Source organism: Mustela lutreola, chromosome 1 (assembly GCF_030435805.1).
Source record: "Mustela lutreola isolate mMusLut2 chromosome 1, mMusLut2.pri, whole genome shotgun sequence".
Classification (NCBI taxonomy): domain Eukaryota; kingdom Metazoa; phylum Chordata; class Mammalia; order Carnivora; family Mustelidae; genus Mustela; species Mustela lutreola.
This window is the reverse complement of record NC_081290.1, coordinates 25,090,133-25,111,971: the sequence shown is the minus strand read 5'-3', so window position 1 is coordinate 25,111,971 and position 21,839 is coordinate 25,090,133. Positions and strand designations below refer to the sequence as shown.

The 21,839-nt window shown below is 46.9% G+C and overlaps 1 protein-coding gene across 1 annotated transcript; it reads left to right on the top strand.

Annotated features, from left to right (window-relative positions):
* The first annotated feature begins 2,000 nt into the window (after window positions 1-2,000).
* GSX2 (GS homeobox 2) lies at window positions 2,001-4,331 on the top strand. The gene is made up of 2 exons (XM_059161490.1): window positions 2,001-2,747; window positions 3,419-4,331. Exons 1-2 carry the CDS (start codon window positions 2,174-2,176, stop codon window positions 3,757-3,759), a joined length of 915 nt encoding a protein of 304 aa, XP_059017473.1. The 5' UTR covers window positions 2,001-2,173; the 3' UTR covers window positions 3,760-4,331.
* The last annotated feature ends 17,508 nt before the right edge of the window (window positions 4,332-21,839 follow it).

Below are 21,839 nucleotides of genomic sequence, written 5' to 3'. Positions count from 1 at the left end.
ATAAAGTATATAAATTACACACACATATACACACGCATCTGCAAAGTGAGTGGGGAAATTATGTCACCTGTTTGCACAATTTAGGCCTGTTAAAAAACACCCAGCCTTTAAGCATCTCTTAGTGGTTGAGCTCCCATTCTTGTTGGGGCTTGAGTGATTCTGGGACTACGGGCGTTCTCCTGACACGAGTGAGGCTGAGTGTCTGGGGTGGCTGCTTCGGCAAACCTTGTGGTACAAAAGTAGTTACAGCTGAGCTGCCCTGAGTTAAGCCCTGAGACTCCTTAATTGTTGTCACAAGATGTTGGATTAGCACATTTCTGGAATAGCTGTCTGTTTACACTCTGGAGACCCACCGTCCACTAACCGCTTTCTAATTGAATTCTAATCACATTCAAATAGCTCAATAACCAGCCTCAGCTGCAATTCATAAAACTTTAATTGCCGTCCATAAATCCTGGGCTCCCCAGAGCGGGGCGTCCCTACAACCCAATTACACCTCTCTAGTAGGCAAAAGAAATGGTCCCAGAGATGAAAAGGGGGAAGGGAGAGATAGACAGAGGACAGAGAGGGAGCCTATGCCTCGCACTGAGAAGTTGATGCTCCCCTAGGATTTGGGCACTGGTTTCTCAGAGGTGGAGGGAGTCCTGTCCCCAAGTTTCTTAACACCATTGTGAACGCAGGCCTGAAGTCAGCTGTTTTGGAAAAAGGGTCAGATTTGTATGGAGCGTTTGCTCACCCTCCCTGCTCCAACCGGACTTCCCTACAGGGGCAAAAAAGGGAAAGCTCTCACCTCTGCCCTCTCACCTTCTCCAAAAATCAATAACCTCTATCTCGGCAGCCACCAAGGTGCAAGTCTTCTGCTGGAGCCTGTGCCCCTCGGATTTCCTTTACCAAACCACCTCTCCGTATCCTGAGGCAGGATTCCTTGAGTGGCTCAAATTCCCTCAGCCTCTTTCAGCTTTTAAAGAGTTGCGGGGTGGGGTGGGGGGGAGTGCTTCCCGGTTAGCCTGCCAGTTGCTCAAGGTCTGTAAAACAGGCACAGAAAATCACAGGACCCAGAGCATAGCCTTCCCCGAGCCTGCTCCGTCTCTAGGAGGGCTGGGGTTTGGGTCCTCTCTCCAAGATCATTGGGATGGAGTTTCCAGGGTTGTCCTGGAATTGCATTGGCTTGAGAAAGGAGAGTGACTCCTGGACGGGTCTCTCCGCCGAAGGCTACATCGACGATTATAAAGGAGCACAAGGAAGTGTCCTTGATCTAAGCAGCTCCAGGAAGGCCCCAAGTGCAAAGGCATTTTGGAGCGTCTCAAGGATTAGAATGAAAAGCTCTCTGAAGCTTCTTAGGTAGGAGGCTTCACTCTTGCGCCCCGGGTCGGACGGGTCACGAACTAACCACCTGAATGACTCTGGCCAAGTCCAAATGCTGGTGGGGCGGCGGGGGTGGGGGTGGGGGTGGGGTGGACTGTGTGTGTGTGTGTCCGTGGTCCAAGCCGCGGTGCGGGACTGGGCTGGAGCCAGTCCACCGCCCACACAATCGTGCTGGGAACAGCAGGCCTCACACTCTCCCGGCCTCAGCCGCGGCTGGTACAGAGGAGCAGGGAGCACTGGGCATCCCTATTAAAAAGGCCTCAAGGTCCCCACCTGGTGTCCTTTTCGGCCGGGAGTGGGTAAGAGTTGGCTGGGGCCCAGGCCAGGGAAAGGGGTAGGATGGAGGATGCAGCTCTGATTTCTCGAGAAAGCGTGGAGAAAGAGGGGGAGGAGGCCGGCCTCCCCGCGAAATTAACAAAACCTACACTTTGCAAAGTCTCCCCCATCCCCCTCCTTCGAGTTCTTCCCTGCCGCGCGCCCGCCCCTCCTCGCCGCCTCTGTTGTGACTCGGGCAGCCTATCCCGAGGGTGGGGAGCTGCTGAGGAGCCTGAGCCGAGCGGTACTCCGCAGCATCACGTGCCGGGGTGGGGGCTATAAAATCCCGGAGCCGGGGCGCCGGGCGGGGGACGTGAGGACCAGCCCTCTCCAGGGACCCCTTTGTTCGCAGCCCAGACGCCGAACACCTCCGCGTCCCCGAGGGCTTGACCGCCTGCGTCCGCGCCGCGCCCGGGGCAGAGCTCAGAACAGGAGAGGAGGGGAGGGGGCGCCACCGCCGGCCCGGCCCTCCAGCCACCCCCCCCCTCCCGACATGTCGCGCTCCTTCTATGTCGACTCGCTCATCATCAAGGACTCCTCGCGTCCCGCGCCCTCGCTGCCAGAGCCGCACCCGGGGCCAGATTTCTTCATCCCGCTGGGCATGCCGTCCCCGCTGGTGATGTCTGTGTCTGGGCCCGGCTGCCCGTCCCGCAAGAGTGGCGCGTTCTGTGTCTGCCCACTCTGCGTCACTTCGCACCTGCACTCCTCTCGCGGGCCCGCGGGCTCCGGCGGCGGGGGCGCAGGCGCCGGGAGCACAGGGGCCGGCGGTGGGGGGGCGCCGGGGGGCGCAGGGGCCCTGCCCCTGCTCAAGGGTCAGTTCTCTTCGGGTCCCGGGGACGCGCAGTTTTGTCCTCGCGTGAGTCACGCGCACCATCATCACCACCCGCCGCAGCACCACCATCACCACCATCAGCCCCAGCAGCCGGGCTCCGCCGCCGCTGCAGCGGCCGCGGCGGCTGCGGCGGCAGCCGCGGCAGCCTTGGGGCATCCTCAGCACCACGCACCTGTCTGCGCCGCCACCACCTACAACGTGGGGGACCCGCGGAGATTCCACTGCCTCACCATGGGTAGGGCGGGGGCTCTGGGCACCTACGCGCCGCGCCTTCCCGGCTCCCAGGAGCAAACTTTCCGCCTCCAGTGGAGGAAGTGGCAGCCTGGGGCGGGGGGTGAGTGGGAGGAGGGGCTTTTCGTGTAACTGTGGAGTCGTCCCCAGAAGTTCCACCAAGGTGGAAGTTAGCTTTCCAACCTCTCCAAGCAGCCTCGTCCGTGCACTCCGGGGACCTGGTGTCTCAGTCTTGCGTAATATCGGGGCCTTTGAGACCTCAAACTTGAGGGTTGAGAAACCGAAGGCTAAACTGGCTGAGGTTCGGGGTGGGTATGTTTGAACTTAAGTGTGGCATTCCGTCGTCGGGGCTAGCTAAAGCATGTCCATGCTTTTGGCCAAGCCAGCCTGCCTCTCTGCTAGGCTTGAAGGGAGACGACCGGACAATGCTCCCCACCCCTCTTTAAGCTTCTGACTTCACATCTCACACATCAAAGGCCTTCACTTGCTGTGGGGGTCTCTGTCCTTCCCCGCTGAATAACGAAGTGCCATGAAATAGGAAAGGGAGAGGGATGGGGACAGGTGCTTGAGCTTCGCGGGTGGGTCCTGGAGAGGCGTCCTGTCCAAGGGCTGGCACGTGGGGTGGGATCGCCTCACCCGAGAATTACGTCTCTGCCTCTCTTGGCCGGTCTGCAGGGGGCTCGGACGCCAGCCAGGTACCCAATGGCAAGAGAATGAGGACGGCGTTCACCAGCACGCAGCTTCTGGAACTGGAGCGCGAGTTCTCTTCCAACATGTACCTGTCTCGACTCCGGAGGATCGAAATCGCGACATACCTGAACCTGTCCGAGAAGCAGGTGAAAATCTGGTTTCAGAACCGTCGGGTGAAGCATAAGAAAGAAGGGAAGGGCACCCAGAGGAACAGTCACGCGGGCTGCAAGTGCGTAGGCAGCCAGGCGCACTACGCGCGCTCCGAGGATGAAGACTCCTTGTCTCCGGCCTCGGCCAACGATGACAAGGAGATTTCTCCCTTATGAGGAAGGCCCGCCTCCCTCTCACCACACGCTCCTGGCCACCCTCACAACACCAAGGTGACCGGTACCCAGGGGCCCAAATCCTCACCCATGCTGTGGTCCCATCTGCAGAAGGACGGAGTTGAGCATTCTCCCCGCGCACATGCCCGGCCTGACCCTTCAGGTCTCATCCTTGACCTGTTTGTTTGAAGTTCCACTCAAAGTTATAGGTCTTTGTTTTTTTAATGTAAATAATCTAGATTCAACTCTGCTTTGTCAAGTAGCAGGGAAAAAAAAACACGGTTGGTTTAAGTTTAACACTGTATGAGGGTTTTTGAAAGCGCATGTCTTTTCCCCTTCCCCACTGTCTTTCAGAACCTGAGAACGGGGGGGTTTCTTGATTATTTTCTGTTGTTGTTTTTTAAATGAAAGTATTCAATTGCAAATAATTTAGAGAATTGAATCCTGTAGGTCTCACCTCCTGAAAATTTGCCTGGGGAGAGATTGGAATTCAAGTTGCAGAAGTCCCTTTGTATGTGAATAGTTTTATATAAAATTTATATTTATATTTATTTAAATAAATGAAACAAAATCAAGGTTTTCAATTTGTGGTGTTTGCTCTCACCATCTTTCCCTGTCTCCCCCTTGCCAATACCTAGAGAAAGCACGGATGGGGGGAGGGAAGGTGTCTGAGAATATAGAGGGAAGTGTTGACTAAAAACTAGTAATGTGGGGCTTGGGTTGAGGGAGCTCAAGGCACCCCCTCAGTGATGATGTTGCCTACGGAATACTAACTCCCCATCCTCAAAAGAGCTAAGCTGCTCACAGTTGAAAGGACAAGTCATTCCATTTAAAGTGACACTGACAATTAATGACAAACTTGTTGATTTATTTAGCAGGGAAATGTCAATATTCCTTACCTAGTATCTATTTTCTGTGGCAGTTCTCCTTTCCTCCCCTTCCCCCTACAGCTCTTTTAGTACTAAAACCGGAATATGTGATGGAATTCGAACAGTTTTAGGAAGAGCAACAATCTATCAAACAGGTTGGAAGCAATCCACAAGGAAACTTACAAATGATGCTGCAAGTGACTGGAAACATTAGTTCCCGGTTGTTCCTCTACTGAAGAAATCAGCTGATACCATCAGTGCTGAGAAAACATGAGGGCAGGGACAGGGGATTATTCTGCCCAAAGATTTATATTCTCAGTTTTCCAAAATAGCTCAGAGGTGCCTTCGGACTCTTGCAGTTTTCCTTGGTCTCCCTAACTTTAACCTAAATCTGTTCCCTCCTGATCCCTTTCTTCCCCTCATCTTGCAGAGTTAATTGCTGCAAACCTGTTCCTGGAGATTTACTCTGCCCTCAGCAGGGCAACCTGGCTCTTTGCTCTGTGCAGCCAGGGCCTGTCACCTAAGGAAGACAAGTGAAGCTGGAAATGTGGAAACTGGGTCTCGTTCCCGGCAAGCTGAGCCCTCTAACCCTCACTGGTATTATTTCTGATTATTTTCTGTAAAGATGCCACCCAAGGGGTTCAAGCTAATAGGAGCTGTTTACAACACACAGGTTTCTCTAGATCTGATTTACTTTTGGTAGGTAGGAACTGAAATCTTACCAGGTGAGATGGGGCTCTACAACTGAGGTCAGGAAGCTAGTTTGGGCAAAGGGGAAAGTTGGGTGGGGGTGGGGTGGAGGATGTGATTATGGTTTTTCCCTACCCAGAGTTCTTTAGTTCTTTTCTCTTTCTCTTTTCTTCTTTTTCTTTTCTTTTTTCTTCTCTTTTCCTTTCCTTTCCTTTTCTTTCCTCTCTCTGTCTCTGTTTCTCTCTCTCTCTCTCTCTCTCTCACTCACACACACACACACACACACACACACACACACACACACACGGGAGGCTCAGAGAAGGACTTTGGTCTTCAGCTCCTATTCGGGTACCGGCCAGGGCAGGCGGGAGGGACTGAATAGGGAGCTGTCGCCGCTTTGTGCACGGGTCTGGGCCTGGTCCTACGCAGTGGTCACAGGCATCCAGCTCGCTCCTACCCCGGCCTGGGAGGCTGAGCCTCCCGGACTCTCTCACGCGCGGAGCCTTGGGCCCGTCGCGCTTCCCGCCGCAAAGGGGAGGAGGTAACCCGCCCGCTGCCTTTCCTGCCTTTCCCGCTGCTTTTCTCCCCCCTTCCCAATAAACAGGACTCTCCGCCCACAAATATAAGGGTGGGAGGAAAGGAGTTTTGAGGCGCAAAGAACGAGAGCGTTTACAGAGAATTCATTTTCGGGAAATCACGCGAAGGACAAAGAGCCCCGGCTGCAGCTCTCCGCGCTCCTGCCCAAAGCGAATCCTCAGCTGGGCGGTGGGCCGACACCTCTGTTCCCTGGTCCCCCTCCCAACCACAGCCGGCTGGGGGTGGGCACCCCTACGTCGCCCAGCGCTGGGCCCTGGTCCTCCCCGAGTCCCAGCCCAATCGGAACCCGAGCTTCTGTGTCTCTGTGCCTCGCCTGGCTCGCGCACCCCAGGCCCTGCGCCCGGAGCGCGGAACCACCCACCTGCCACACCCGACCCAGCTCGGCGTCCAGCCCCACCGCCCCCACGGGAGAAGGACACGCGGCACCAGCCCTTCTTGCCAGGTTTTGGGCTGCTTGGATGGTGTCAGTCCCCCTCCTTTCTGTCTCCGGGGGGTAGGGGGGAAGTTCCTTAGGGGAGAGACAATTAACAATTCGTCTCCGACCAGAGGCAAAAAGTTTCAGACAGAGATACATAGCTAGACGTTGGACATTCTCCTGAGAAAAACTTCTTAGGGGGTTTCAGGGAGGTTCTAGGATATTTGGCGCCCAGTGGACCTTCGTCTCACTTTCACGGTGAACCATGAGGTCTCCCGTCTACTAGGGTAGGTTTTACACCCTTCCGTCCACCCAAGGTAATCATTTGCTGTTTTTGAAGTTTGCAAATCCTAAGGAGTCCTTGGGAATCTCTGATTTTAAAGATCTACAGTCTGACCTCACGTTAAGAGTTCCTAGGGCAACATATAGGACATAGTCTGCTAAGCAATCTTGATATCAATCAAACACTTTAAGTGAAATACCCACAGATTTATTTAAAGAGATGTGTGGGGTCATTCTTGACAATTTCTCTACTAGGAAAGCACCAGATGCTAGCTTTTCAGTAGTTTTTCCCAAAACATGGCCTCTTAGGGGCCTATAAACACATCATGGAAAGAGAGAGAGAGAGAGAGAGAGAGAGAGAATGAAAATGAGAATTAGAAATTAGGATCTTGATACAGAGAAAAGAAGTCAGCAGCAGGGGCCAATAGTGTGCTGGAGTCCAACTCTTGGCAAGCAGTTCTCGTGATGGTTTCAAATGGGAAGAGGTTCTGGGTGGGAAGGGTGACCTGCCCTTGTGCCCTAAGCCCAGTGCTGACATTCTGAGAGAAAAGGAGGAACAGAGACCTTTCCCCTTCACCCTCCACTCAGTGACCAACACAAGTCCAAGGCCAAGGACTTAGCATTGATTGTAGCACTTGGCAAGGCTTTTTTTTTTTTTTTTTTTTTTTTTTTTAAGATTTATTTATTTATTTGACAGAGCGAGATCACAAGTAGGCCGAGAGGCAGGCGGGGGTGGGGGGTGGGGGTGGGGGAGCAGGCTCCCTGCTGAGCAGAGAGCAGAACTCGGGGCTCATCCCAGGACCCTGAGATCATGACCTGAGCCAAAGGCAGAAGCTTAACCCACTTGCCCAGGCACCCCTTGGCAAGGCTTCTTGAGTGCAAACCATGCTCAGGGCAGAAGGGACCCAGCATCCTATCCTTGGGGTATCCACAGACCCAGATGATAGAAATGCAGGTAATGATAGACTTCCTTTATTCAGAAGTATTCTAAGTTGATCATCTTAGCTTGGTTCTCCTCTCCCTTACACCACATCTCCCCTACTCCCCCTAAGGATATCTGAAGGTATTTTAAGAGAAAGAAAAAGTTGAGGATGGGAAGTCTTTGATTTTTGGCTCCCTCTTTTCTTTTCTTACCTCCACTGTCTACCAGTTCTGATCAGTATTAGAAATGCAGCTCGCTGGGTTTGCTCTGACTGGTCAGAGAATTGCCAGGAAGATGATTGTTCTAAGTGAAAGTGGTCACAGAAAGCAAGAGGGTGTGTGTGTGTGTGTGTGTGTGTGTGTGTGTGTGTGAGAGAGAGAGAGAGAGAGAGAGAGAGAATTCCACTGGGAGGTGGTCATATACATGGAAAGGAAAGAGTATTTGCACCAGATTTTATTTTATTTTGTTTCGTTTTGCCTCCCATCTCTACCTTTCCTGCAGGTTCTACTCACTTTTCATGGCACTCCTTGGGAGATTTCTTTGAGGGAGGTGGAAAGGTATTTAGAGCTATTGGGGGGGGGGAGGAGAAAAAGGAGAGGGACCCGGGAGAGAGATCTTAAGGGTATGGGAGAGAGAAGAATGACACTCCAAATAGAACCTATTTGCTAGAGGAAATTGGGTTTAAAGGAGCAATCACTGCTTTAAAAGGAACTCCTCCCACCCTCTCCAAACACAGCCTAAAGCTGTCCTAGACGATGAATACAGCTCAGTGCATCAAAGCAATTGTTCCTATTTTCATTATTCACAGGGAATCTTTGAATGTACCTGTTAAGGTGACAGACCTCTTAAAAGGGAACATTTTCCCATGCAATTAAACGGTGCATTTACTAGGCTTCTATTAACATAATTTAATATAAATCTATTTTATAAATCTTTAGGCTCACATTACTGAAAATGAAGCTTCTCCGAAAAAAAAAAAAATGCCCACATCTCTCCCCTAAATTAGATGTAATAGAATCCAAAAACTTGCTATTCTAAGCTAGCTGGAAATATCAAAAGTAGAAGAATCTTTTGTACTGTCTTTTGTTAATGGTGAAAGTGTGAAGAAAAAAGGCAGTTCATTTCACAGGGTAATTCTACAGGGACGCAGCTTTCCTTCACCCAAGGTCCTGGCCCTTGGAGTCACGCAGGCTGGAGCTAAGAAGCGAAGCCAGTAAGAACAGGAACTGGCAGAAGTCTCAGCAACAGAGTTCAAGCAGAACTCAGATGAAAAAAACAAAAGCCATCAGTGACTCATATTGGGAAGTAAGTTTCTTCAGTCTGAGGAAAGAAAACCCAAAGCCCATGAGACCTCACAGACCTGAGACCCCACAATGAGGTAGATATTGCCTGTCTGTTCCCATGGCTGGGCTCCTTGTTCTCAAGTGCACCTTCCACAATTCTGGGCATCCCATTGTCTCTAAAAATAGCGTTCTGTGTGCCCTTATACTGATGCCCCTGCCGGCCCTTCTGGACTGGGCATCGCCTCTCTTCAAGCTGAGCTCTGTATTTTCCTGAACCCTTGTCCTACCTTTGTTGAGCCTTCCAAATCCCAAACCCAGGAAGGCCCCAGGGGCTCCTCTGAGTGAATCCCCACAGATCGGAAGTGTGTGCTGTGTGCTTTGGAAAGTAACTAGTTTCAGATTAATGAAGCAGTGACAATTTCAATCTGCTTAAAGGCGGAGGTTGGCACTGCCCAGGCCTGAGCGTGGGGAGCTCGCCAGGCTGGGCTTTATATTGTCCGCTTTTCTGAAGAGCAGACAAAGATGGATAGAGAGACATTGAAAAGCAGGGGGCGTATTTTAAACAGCCCCATAAAGAGGGCTGTCACTTTAAGACAAGAACCATAGTGCTTTGATGACTTTGTATTAGCTGCACCATTTCAAATAAGGAACTCAAGTCTCTAGCCAGAGGGAGGAGAAGGAGAGAGAGAGGGAGGGAGCGAGGGAAGGGGAGAAGGACAGGGAGAGAGAGAGTGAGAGAGAGAGAGAGAGAGAGAGAAGAGGCAGAGAAAAAGGGGAATGTAGCAATATTCAGTCTGTGTGAGCACTGCAGGCCGACGAAATCTTAGGCTACTACTTGATTTCTGAAGTTCAGGGAGAAACGATCCACAGCAGGTGCAGAGGAAAAAGGCAGGTGGACCTGCTCCCGAAGGCAGAGTTTCCTGCCCATGGGCGGCAGCCGGCTTCGAGGGGCTGGAGACAGCTTGGCCTCGCTGTGCGGGGACGGGCTCGAGAGGGACCCGCTGCTCTGCGGCCCCAGCCGCCGAGGATTATAATGGAAATTTTTGAGAGCTTGAAAGAGAAAGAATAGGCAGGAGGGGGAGGGCAGGCTTTGGGAGTCTACCTTCACAAAGCCTAATTTAAATTGTTTGGGGTCAAGCAGCAGCAAGCCACCTCCCCCCTTTCCTCCTTAATTAATTAATGACCACGATTAATTATTAGGGTCGAATTTCAAGGCTTCAAAACGCTTTCCCCGAGGGGCTGAAGAGTTGCTAGAGCCAGACACGTGGTTTAACTTGGGAGAAGGGAGTGGAGAGCTGGTCGTGTTAGTCTCTCCCTTGCTGCTACCCTGTCATGCTCTCTCTCTCTCTCTCTCTGCCTGCTTCTCTCTGTCTCTTTGTGCCTTGGGGTCTCTCTCTCTTTCCCTCTCTCTGTCTCTTTTTTTTTTTCTCTCTCTCTCCTTTGTTCTCCTGGCCGACCTTCCTATTCTCCTCCAAACTCCCCTGCTCCGGGCTCAACCCTGCCAACTCCAGGCCCCCAGTTGTCCGGTGAGAGGGGGGAATACCCACGCAGTGGTCCCTACTCGGGGAGCCCCACCGCCTTGTCGGGGTGAGAAGTGAGTGGGCACCAATGTCATTTCACCGGTAGAATCAAGAGTTTTTGACAACTTGCTTTTTTTTTTTTTATTCCTTTCTACCAAAGAAACTAACTTTCTTTTTCTCTATCTTCCTTTCTTTTTTTTTTTTTTTTCCCTTTTTTTCTTTCTTTTTTATTAAAGCATATGGAGCTGGGACTGGGAGATCGCGCCGCTTTAAAGGCCGGCGAAAGGGCTGCCCCGACGGCGGCGCCGGAGGGAGAAGCGTTTAGTCACTGTTTCATTAGGCACTATTTGAACCTTGCAACATGTGGTAATTTCTGGAAGCTGAAAAGGGGGGATTATGTAGGAGGGACACAAGGAAATTAGCGAACGGTTAATTTAACTCGTTTTCTGCTAGACTTTTCGATACATTCCTAATTGACTGAGGGGCAGGTGAAGCTCCCGCCCCATGCAGGCTCATTCACGGTGGGAATAAATGGTTCTTTTTCAACTCACACTGCTCACAATATATCATCGGGGAAAAGACATGCAATGAATATGTTGATTTTTTTATTAATGGAATTACACCCTGCCACGCAGGTGTGAGGGTAAAAACCTATACTGCAATGAAATAAGATTAACAATGAAATTAGAATTTTATTAGCTTTATATGTCACATAGACCTGGATTTGAACTGTCAAAACAAGCAACAAGAAAAGATATTCGGAAGGCAGCCCTGCCAATCAACCAGGAGAAATGGAACAGCGACGAAACCAAATCATAATCGGCTTCCAGTTCCTTCCGCACGACACTTGGGCCTTGTGCTGGAGGCGAGCGGGCTGTGGGCCCCGCACGGGTAACGGCCTGTGCTCTGGACCCGCAGGTAGGAGCCGAAAACACCACTCGGGGTCGGAAGGCCCCGCCTGGAACAGGACCCAGCTGAGGGCAGAAGGGCCGAGATGGCCCGAGGCCGCCCAGAGGTCAGCGAGAGGGGCCGGGCCACCGCGGCCCGCCGGCCTCAAGCTTCGCATCCTTTCCATCAGCTGCCCGCGCTGGCTGCGATCCGAGGAAATGCAGAGACAAGTCGGATGCGAGGCTGGAGGCAGAGTAGGGCGGCCCTTGGAAACCACACTGAGTTTTGTTACCCCGGGGCCTCGGAGCTTTAGGCTCGGCTGCTACCTGGGTCTGGCAGGCGCGGAGGTGCCCTATGCAAATGGTTCACTATTAGGGGGGAAAGAAATACTTCAAATGGCCCTTTGTAACCTTCTATAGAAAATCGAGGTATTCTGCATGACAAAGCACAATTAAGCTTTCTATTCAGGAGTTCTGCAGCTGGTAGCCCATTGGGAAAGTGGGAGGAAACGCGAATATATTAATAGTGTGGCAAAAGTTTTTGTGTGCGTGTCCTTTTCTAGGTCGGGGGTGGGGAGGGGCGGAGGGTGGACCCGGAGGGGAAGAAGGCTCCGCCTTGGATCCTTGCCACCTGAACCGCGTCGCCCCGGCCCACGTGCAAAGCTCCTCTGGTCCCAGACCCGAGGTCCTCGGAATGGTCGCGGCGACTCCGGAGCTCAGAGCTCGGCTGGGCCGACCCTGCGGGTGCCAGCGCCCGGGCGGGGCAGGAGGCGTGCCCCAGCCTGGCCTCCTCGGCCCCTCAAGGCTGGGCGGAGACCCGGGGCCTGGCTGTTCAGGCGTCTGGTCGCCGCGTAGAAGGGAAGGCTCCCAGTCCTGGTCCTTCTCCCAGACCCCACAGCAGGTGGTGCGCACAAGAGCGCACCGGGGGCCTGCGGAGGTGGGACAGCCTGTGGGGAGAGCAGAGCCAGATTTTCCGTTCAGTTCCAATTTTCACCACTCCTCCTCCCCCATAGTTGTGGTTTATCTCCTAATCGTTCATTTTTACGGTCCCCAGGGAGAATTTGTTTTGCTTCTTAGGGAAGCAGGGTCCTTAGCCAGCTGTACTGGTTATTCTGTTTGCCTTTCTAGATCCATCTCCACCCTCCTCTGACCTGCCGGGTGCCCGCAGACACCGCCCTTTTTGCACTGTATTATTTCGTCTGTGACCTGCCTCTCCTGCAGCCCCTTGGATCTGGCTTCTATTTGGGTTTGGTGAGTGGCACTGTGACTAACAGGGCAGCCTAAGGAGGGAGGAGACGTGTATTAGTTGTTTCCTGGGATGTTTCTGCTGTCCTGTTCCAGTTCAGACAGTTGCTGCTTCTTTCCAGAAACTTCCTTTCTGAGAGCCTCTTTTCCAAGGCTCCAGTTCTAATCAGGCTCCCCTACACCTTCATGGAAAAGGGTGGAAATGCTTTCTGGACTCTACTGGTTCCTAGGTGCATCCACATTCTTGTTCGTTGCCTCAGCCCTACACACATCTCTGCAAATAGTCATTTCGTTGAAATATTTCTTCAAAAATCCCAGCTCAGTGTGGTTGCCTAGTGACTGACCAGCCATGTTACCCTTGAGTCAGTCTCTTCTGTAATAGCCTGGTCAATTGTCTCCTCATCTTTGCTGGGATAACTCCTGTAAGAGAAGTCGTCCCAGCCCATTCCATCTCAGACAGATCTGACCATGAGGAACACTTCCTTGTGTTGAATCAGAGTCTTCCCTCATAATTCCTTTTTTTTTTAATTTTAAAGATTTTTATTTATTTATTTGATGGACAGAGATTACAAGTAGGCAGAGAGGCAGGCAGAGAGAGAGGAAGAAGCAGGCGCTCCCCGGTGAGCAGAGAGCCCAATGTGGGGCTTGATTCCAGGACCCTGGGACCATGACCTGAGCCGAAGACAGAGGCTTTAACCCACTGAGCCGCCCAGGCGCCCCTTCCCTCATAATTTCTGTCCCTAGGTCCTACCGAGTTCCCCCCCCCCCCCATGGGCTTCTAGGTGTCTTCTTCCCTTTTCCCATCTGTGAGGGCCATGATGGCAGCAACTATGTCCTCAGCACTGATCACAATCCTAGTATGCAGTAGGTGCCTAATAGATGCCAGCTGGATCAAAGCATCAGTCTGCTTCCAAGTCTCCACCAGTTGCTTCAAACATGGAGGTTAGAAACAGCTATATTTCATGGTAGTTGTATATACATATATGTGATAAATATAATGTATATGGTATATGCACACATCTATAGGATACACACACATGCACACATATATAGAGAGAATGAGAGAGAGAGAGAGAAGCTTCTGGAATCACTTTGTCTGCCCTTCTATGTACTAGCAATTGACTTTGGGCAATTCACTAACTTCCATTTTTCTCAGGTGTAAAATGGGGATAATTAATAGTGCCTTCCTTATAAGAGTGTTAAGGGTTATTTTTTAAAAAGATTATTTACTCATGAGAGACAAATGTGTGACCCTATCCAGGACCCTGGGGTCTTTTCTTTTTTTCTTTTCAGCGTAACAGAATTCATTGTTTATGCACCACACCCAGTGCTCCATGCAATCTGTGCCCTCCATAATACCCACCACTTGGCTCCCCCAACCTCCCACCCCCCCCCCTTCAAAAGCCTCAAATTGTTTTTCAGAGTCCATAGCCTCTCATGGTTCACTTCCCCTTCCAATTTCCCTCAACTCCCTTCTCCTCTCCATCTCCCCTTGTCCTCCATGCTATTTGTTATGCTCCACAAATAAGTGAAACCATATGATAATTGACTTTCTCTGCTTGTCTTATTTCACTCAGCATAATCTCCTCCAGTCCGGTCCATGTTGATATGAAAGTTGGGTATTCATCCTTTCTGATGGAAGCATAATACTCCATAGTGTATATAGACCACATCATCCTTATCCATTCGTCCGTTGAAGGGCGTCTTGGTTCTTTCCACAGTTTGGCGACCGTGGCCATTGCTGCTATAAACATTGGGGTACAGATGACGCTTGTTTTCACTACATCTATATCTTTGGGGTAAATACCCAGTAGTGCAATTGCAGGGTCATAGGGAAGCTCTATTTTTAATTTCTTAAGGAACCTCCATACTGTTCTCCAAAGTGGCTGCACCAACTTGCATTCCCACCAACAGGACCCTAGGATCTTAACTGATTGAGCCACCCAGGCACCTGAGTGTTAAGGATTAAATAAGGAAATATATATGAAGATATATAGATATTTAGAGAAAATAGAGAAGGACTAACTCGAAGAGTAACTTTGGAATAAAGACCTGAAAGAAGTGTGAAGAAAATGAACTTGTGGCTTTTGATGGAGCAAGAACATTCCCAACAGAGGTAACAACAGGTGCAAAGGTCTGGTTGGTGACAGGGCTGAGGTCCCTGAGAAATGGGGTAGAGGCAGAGTGACTGCAAAGAGTATGTGTCTATGCAGTAGCAAATTGCTCAGAAAGGAAGTTCTAGAAATCTATAGAAATTTCCCCTTCAGGTTTTCAGCTAAGTGTTCATTGGTACTTGCACATAAAAAACTTACCTGAGGCCAGAGAAAGAATACCACAAAGAAGCAGGCTGAACAGGTGTGCCCAGTTGGCTCAGTTAGTTAACTGTCTGCCTTCTGCTCTGGTCATGATCCCAGGTTCCTGGGATGGAGCCCCACATCCTGCTCCCTACTCAGAGGGGAGTCTATCTCTCCCTCTGCCCCCACCCAGCTTCTGCTCTCTCTCTCTCTCATAAATAAATCAAATCTTAAAAAAAAAAAAAAAAAAGGATAAAAAAAGAAGAAGCAGACTGAATTCAGCACATCACACATGCCTGGTAATACTTTGTCCTCCCTCTGGCCAGAATGAAAAGACCTCCTAACACACAGCAGTCTTTTCATTCAAATAGAGTGCTCAGAAAGGTATTTCCTCAGTAGTAGGGCAAAATTAGCCCTGGACTAAAGGCTGCTCACGTTCCACCTAACAAAGCTTAAAAGCAAGCTTCAAAAGGATCAAACTGTTTCCAAGTAAACTAACTGCATGTGAGAGGGAAGCTCAAAATTATTTAAAGGAATTAAAAAAAAAAACAAAAACCAAAAAACCCTAGCACCCTAGAAGATAAAATTCATTTAATGAAAACATACCAGGCATGAAAAGAGGTTGCAAATTCTGACAATGAGAAGAAAAATCAATCAATAGAAACAGACACAGAAATGACACAATTGGCAGAATTAGTAGACAAAGACATTAAAACAATCATTACATTTAAAAATGCCCTCCAGTCGTTAAGCATCTGCCTTTGGCTCAGGTCCTGATCCCAGGGTTCTGGGATAGAGTCCCTCATCTGGGTGCCTTGCTCAGCGGGGAGCCTGCTTCTCCCTCCCTTCCCACTCACCCTGCTTGAATTCCCTCTCTTCCTCTTCCCCTCTCTATGTCAAATAAATAAATAAAATCTCTAGAAAAAAAAAATCCCATCCATATACAGCTGACCTCAAATAATGTGGGTTTGAACTGCACAGGTTAACTTACAGTTGGATTTATTTTGATAAACACAGTCTAGTATCATGAATGTATTTTCTCTTCCTTAAGATTTTCTTAATAACTTTCTTTTCTCTAACTTTTTTAATTGTAAGAATACAGTGTAAAGTACATATAACATACAAAATATGGGTTAATTCATTGTTTATGTTATCCATAAGGCTTCTAGTCAACAGGAGGCTATTAGTAGTTAAGTTTTGGGGAGTCAGTAAGTTTTGGGGAGTCAAAGGGTACATATAGACTTTAGACAGTGTGTGTGGGTGTCAGATCCCCAACCCCTCTATTGTTCAATGGTCAGCTATATTCGGGAAGGTAGAGGAAAGCATGAGCATAGTAATGAGAGATCTGGAAAGTATTTTAAAAAGAGCTGAATCAAAATTATGGAATTAGGAAATATAATGCCTGAGATGAAAACCCCATCAGATGTGATTAACAACCACAAGACACCCTAAATAAAAGATTAGTGACCCTAAGGACAGCCATCAAGACTGTCCACAGCAAACTATGGTGAGTTTAAAAAATGAAAAGACCAAGCATCAGTGAGTTGTGGTACAATATCAAGTGGCCTATACATGTTATTGGAGTTCCAGAAGGAATTGAAAGAGAAAGAGGAAGGGGCAGAAAAAACATTTAGAGATATCATGGCCAAAACCTTTCCAAATTTGATGAACACTATACAGATCCAAGAAGTTCAGTAAACTCCAATCAGGAGAAACATGAGGAAAGCCATCCCAAGGCACATCAAAATCACAATGATAAACAGAAAATCTTAAGAACAGCTAGAGAAAAGAAGACATTAAATACAAAGGAACAAAGATAAGGATGACAGTCAGTTTGTCGTCAAGAAGGATGCAAGCCAAAGACAGCAGTGGTTTCTGTCTTTAAACTACTGAAAGAATAAAACAGTCAACCAGAATTCTAAACTCAGCAAAAATCTCTTTCAGAAACAAATGTTGAATGAAGACTTTTTTAGACATACAGTGCAGAAAGACCTCATCATCAGCACACCATCACTGCAAGAAATGTTAAAGAAAGTCTTTCAGGTAGAAGGAAAATGATAACAGAGAAAAATCTACATATACCAAAGGAGTGAAGAACACTGGAGATGGTAACTATGTGGGGGTAAATATAGAATATGCTTTAGAAAATTTCCTTAAAAAGAGAATTGACTGTTGGCCATCTGGGTGGCTCAGTTGATTAAGTGTCATGATCTCAGGGTCCTGGAACTGAGTTCCACATTGGGCTCTCAGCTCACTGGGGAACCTGTTTCACTATCATTTTTCCTCTGTGCTCTCCTTCTCTCTTTCTCTCTCAAATAAATAAATAGATAAATCTTTAAAAAAGAGAGAGAGAATTGACTGTTTAAAGTAAAATAAAGTATTACGGAGTTTAAACATATAGTTGATTCTTGTTATTCATGTAGTTATGTTTTTTTCTAATTAACTAACATATATTATTGGTTTCAGAACCAATCACCACATGTCTGTGATTCACCAGTCTTTTATAATACCCAGTGCTCATTACATCACATGCCTTCTTTAGTATTCATCGCCCAGTTACCCCATCCCTCCTCCCCCTCCAACAACCCTCAGTTTGTTTCCAAACCTTCAGTTTGTCTCTTATGGTTTATCTGTTTCTCTCTCTCTCTGGTTTTGTATTGTATTTTTTCCTCTTTCCCAGATGATCCTCTGTTTTGTTTCTTAAATTCCACATATCAGTGAGATCACAGGATAATTGTCTTTCTCTGATTGACTTATTTTCCTCAGCATAATACCCTCCAGTTCCAGCCATATCAATGTAAATGGAAAGTATTCATCCTTTCTGATGGCTGAGTAATATTCCATTGTGTGTGTGTATGAAATCCCATCTTCTTTATCCATTCATCTGTCAGTGGACATCTGAGTTTCTTCCATAGTTCGGCTATTGTGGACATTGCTGCTATAAGCATTTGGGTGCACATGTCCCTATTGATCACTGCATTTGTATCTTTGGGGTAGATACCTAGTAGTGCAATTATTGGGTCATAGGGTAGCTCTATTTGCAACTTTTTGAGGAACCTCCATACCATTTTCCAAAATGGCTGCACCAGCTTGCATTCCCACCAACAGTGTAGGAGGGTTCCCCTTTCTCTGCATCCTCTCCAACATCTGTCATTTCCTGACTGGTTAATTTTAGCCTTTCACACCTTACTGGTGTGAGGTGATATCTCATTGTGGTTTTGATTTGTATTTCCCTGATGCCAAGCAATGTTGAGCAGTATTTTATGTGTCTGTTGGCCATTTGGATGTCTTCTTTGGAGAAATGTCTGTTCGTGTCTTCTACCCATTTCTTGATTGGATTATTTGTTCTTTGGGTGTTAAGTTTGATAAGTTCTTTATAGATTTTGGATATTAGCCTTTTATCTGATATGTCATTTACTAATATTTTTTCCCATTCTGTCACTTGTCTTTTGGTTTTGTTGGCTGTTTACTTTGCTGTACAAAAGCATTTTATCTTGATGAAATCCTAATAGTTCACTTTGCCTTTGTTTCCCTGGTCTTTGGAGACATGTCTAGCAAGAAGTTGCTGCAGCTGAGGTGGAAGAGGTTGCTGTCTGTGTTGTCTTCTAGGATTTTGATAGATTCCTGTCTCACATTTAGGTCTTTCATCCATTTTGAGTCTATTTTTGTGTAGTATAAGGTAATGGTCCAGTTTCATTCTTCTGTGTGTGGCTGTCCAATTTTCCCAACACCATTTGTTGAAGAGACTGTCTTTATTTTTCCATTGGCTATTCTTTCCTTCTTTGCTGAAGATAGTTGACCATAGAGTTGAGGGTCCATTTCTGGGTTCTCAATTCTGTTTCCTTGGCACTGTTTTTGTACCAGTACCATATTGTCTTGATGATTATAGCTTTGTAATAGAGCTTGAAGTCCAAAATTGTGATGTCACCAGCTTTGGTTTTCTTTTTCAACATTCTTTTGGCTATTCTGGGTCTTTTCTGGTTCCATACAAATTTTAGGATTCTTTGTTCCATTTCTGTGAAAAAAGTTGATGGTATTTTGATAGGGATTGCACTGAATGTATAGATTGCTCTAGGTAGCATGACATTTTAATAATATTTGTTATACCAATCCATGAGCACGGAACATATTTCTATTTCTTTGTGTCTGCCTCAATATTTTCATGAGTGTTCTAGTTCTGAATACAAATCCTTTACCTCTTTAGTTAGGTTTATTCCTACATATTTTATGGATTTTGGTGCAATTGTAAATGGATTGATTCTTTGATTTCACTTTCTTCTTCATTGTTAGTGTATAGAAATGCAACTTACTTCTGTGCATTGATTTTATATTCTTCAGCTTTGCTAAATTCCTGTGTCAGTTCTAACGATTTTTGGGTGGAGTCTTTTGGGTTTTCTATGTGAAGTATCATATCATCTGTGAAGAGTGAAAGTTTGACTTCTTTTGCCAATTTGGATGCCTTTTTTCTTTTTGTTGTCTGATTGCTGAGGCTAGGACTCCCAGTTGAACAACAATGTTGAGAGTGGGCATCCCTGTCATATTTCTGAGCTGAGAGCTTTTCCCCATTGAGGATGATATTTACCACGTGGTTTTAATATATGGCTTTTGATATTGAGGTTTATTCCTTCTATCCCTACACTGTGGAGAGTTTTTATCAAGAAAGAATGCTATATTTTGTCAAATGCTTTTTCTGCATCTATAGAAGGGATCATATGGTTCTTGTCCTTTGTTTTATTAATATAGTGTATCACAATGATTGATTTGTTGATGCTGAATCACCTTTGCAGCCCAGGAATAAATCCCACTTGGTTGTGGTGAATAATCCTTTTAATGTGCTGTTGGATCTTACTGGCTAGGATCTTGTAAGAATTTTCACATCCATGTTCATCAGGGATATTGGTCTGTAATTCTTCTTTTTTGTGGGGGTATTTGTCTGGGTTTGGGATCAAGGTAATATTGGCCTCATAGAATTAGTTTGGAAGTTTTCCCTTCATTTCTTTTTTTGAAACAGTTTCAAAAGAATTAATTCTTCTTTATATGTTTGGTATAGGGTGCCTGTGTGGCTCATTCAGTTAAGCCTCCATGTATTTGAGTTCTCTCCAAATTTCCTCTTGTGATTGAGTTCCAGTTTCAAAGCATTGTGGTCTGAAAATATGCAGAGAATGATCCCAGTTTTTTGGTACTGATTGAGACCTGATTGGTAACCTATTATGTGATCTATTTCTGATTATGTTCCTTGTGTACTTGAGAAGAATGAGTGTTCTGTTGCTTTAAGATGGAATGCTCTGAATATGTCTATTATGTCCATCTGGCCCAGTGTATAATTCAAAGCCTTTGTTTCCTTGTTGATCTTCTGCTTAGATGATCTGTACATTGCTGTGAGTGGGATGTTAAAGTCCCATGCTGTTATTATATTATTATCAATGTGTTGCTTTAATTTTGTTATTAATTTGTTTATATATTTGGCTGCTCCTAAATTAGGGGTATAAATATTTACAATTGTTAGATCTTGTTGGATAGACTACTCTATTATGATATAGTGCCATCCTCATCTCTTATTACAAACTTTGGCTTAAAATTTAGTTTGTCTAGGATGCCTGGATGGCTCCGTTGGTTAAGACGATGGCTTCGGCTCAGGTCATGATCCTGGGGACCTGGGATCGAGTCCTGCATCAGGCTCCTTGCTCAGCAGGGAGCCTGCTTCTCTAGCCGCCTCTGCCTGCCATTCTGCCTGCTTGTGTATGTGCTCTCTCTCTCTCTCTCTGACAAATAAATAAATAAATAAATAAAATCTTTTAAAAAAATCTAGTTTGTCTGATATAAGGATTGCTATGCCAGTTTTCTTTTTATGTCTGTTAACATGATAAATGGTTCTCCACCTGATCAGTTTCAATCTGGAGGTATCTTTGGGTCTCAAATAAGTCTCTTGGGGTGTCTGGGTGGCTCAGTCAGTTAAACGTCCGTCTTTGGCTCACTCAGGTCATGATCCTAGGGCCCTGGGATCTAGCCCTCCACCTCTCTACAAAAGACTAATTTTATTTATTTTCTTAAGAAAGATTTTATTTATTTATTTATTTGTCAGAGAGAAAGAAACAGAGAGAGCACAAGCAGGGGGAATAGCAGAGGGAGAAACCGGCTCTACACTGAGCAGGGAGCATGGCTCAGAACTTGATTCCAGGACCCTGGGATCATGACATGAGCCAAAGGCAGATGCTTAACTGACTGAGCCCCCCAGGCATCCCTTGTTTGTTTGTTTGTTTGTTTAATCCAATCTGCTACCCTATGTCTTTTGACTGGAGCATTTAGTCCATTTGCGTTCGGAGTAATTATTGAAAGGTATGAATTTAGTGTCATTGGATAATGTTGCTGTTTCTGTGCATTGTCTCTGTTTCCGTTCCTTTCTGGTCTTTGTTACTTTTGGGCTGTCTCTTTGGTCAGAGAATCCCCTTTGATATTTCTTGAAGGGCTGGTTTAGTGTTCACACATCCCTTCAGTTCTTGTTTGTCCTGCAAACCCTTTATCTCTCCTATTCTAAATGACAATCTTTTTGGATAAAGTATATTTGGCTGCATGTTTTTCCTTTTTAGCACCTTCAGTATATTATGGCAGTCCTTTCTGGCCTCCCTGTTCTGTGTGGACAGTTATGCTACCAGCTCTATGTTTCTACCCTTATAGGTTAAGGACCTCTTGTCCCATTCTGCTTTTAGGATTTTCTCCTTATCTCTGAAATTTGAAAACTTCTCTATTATATGTTGGGCTGTTGACCTATTTTTATTGATTTTTGAGGGGAATTCTCTGTGCCTTGTGGACGTGAATGCCTGTTTTCTTCCCCAGATTAGGGAAGTTCTCACTTATTTGTTCAAATAAACCTTATGCCCTCCCTTATCTTCCGGAACGCTTATTATTGAGATATTATTTCACTTTATGGAATCACTGAGTTTTAGAAGTCTCCCTCTGTGATCCTGTTAGCTGTTCTTTCTGTATTTTTTTCAGCTTCTTTATTTTCCATCATTTTTCCTTCTATATCACTCTCTCTTCTGCCTCATTTGTCTTCATTTGTGACTGTATCTTAATAATAG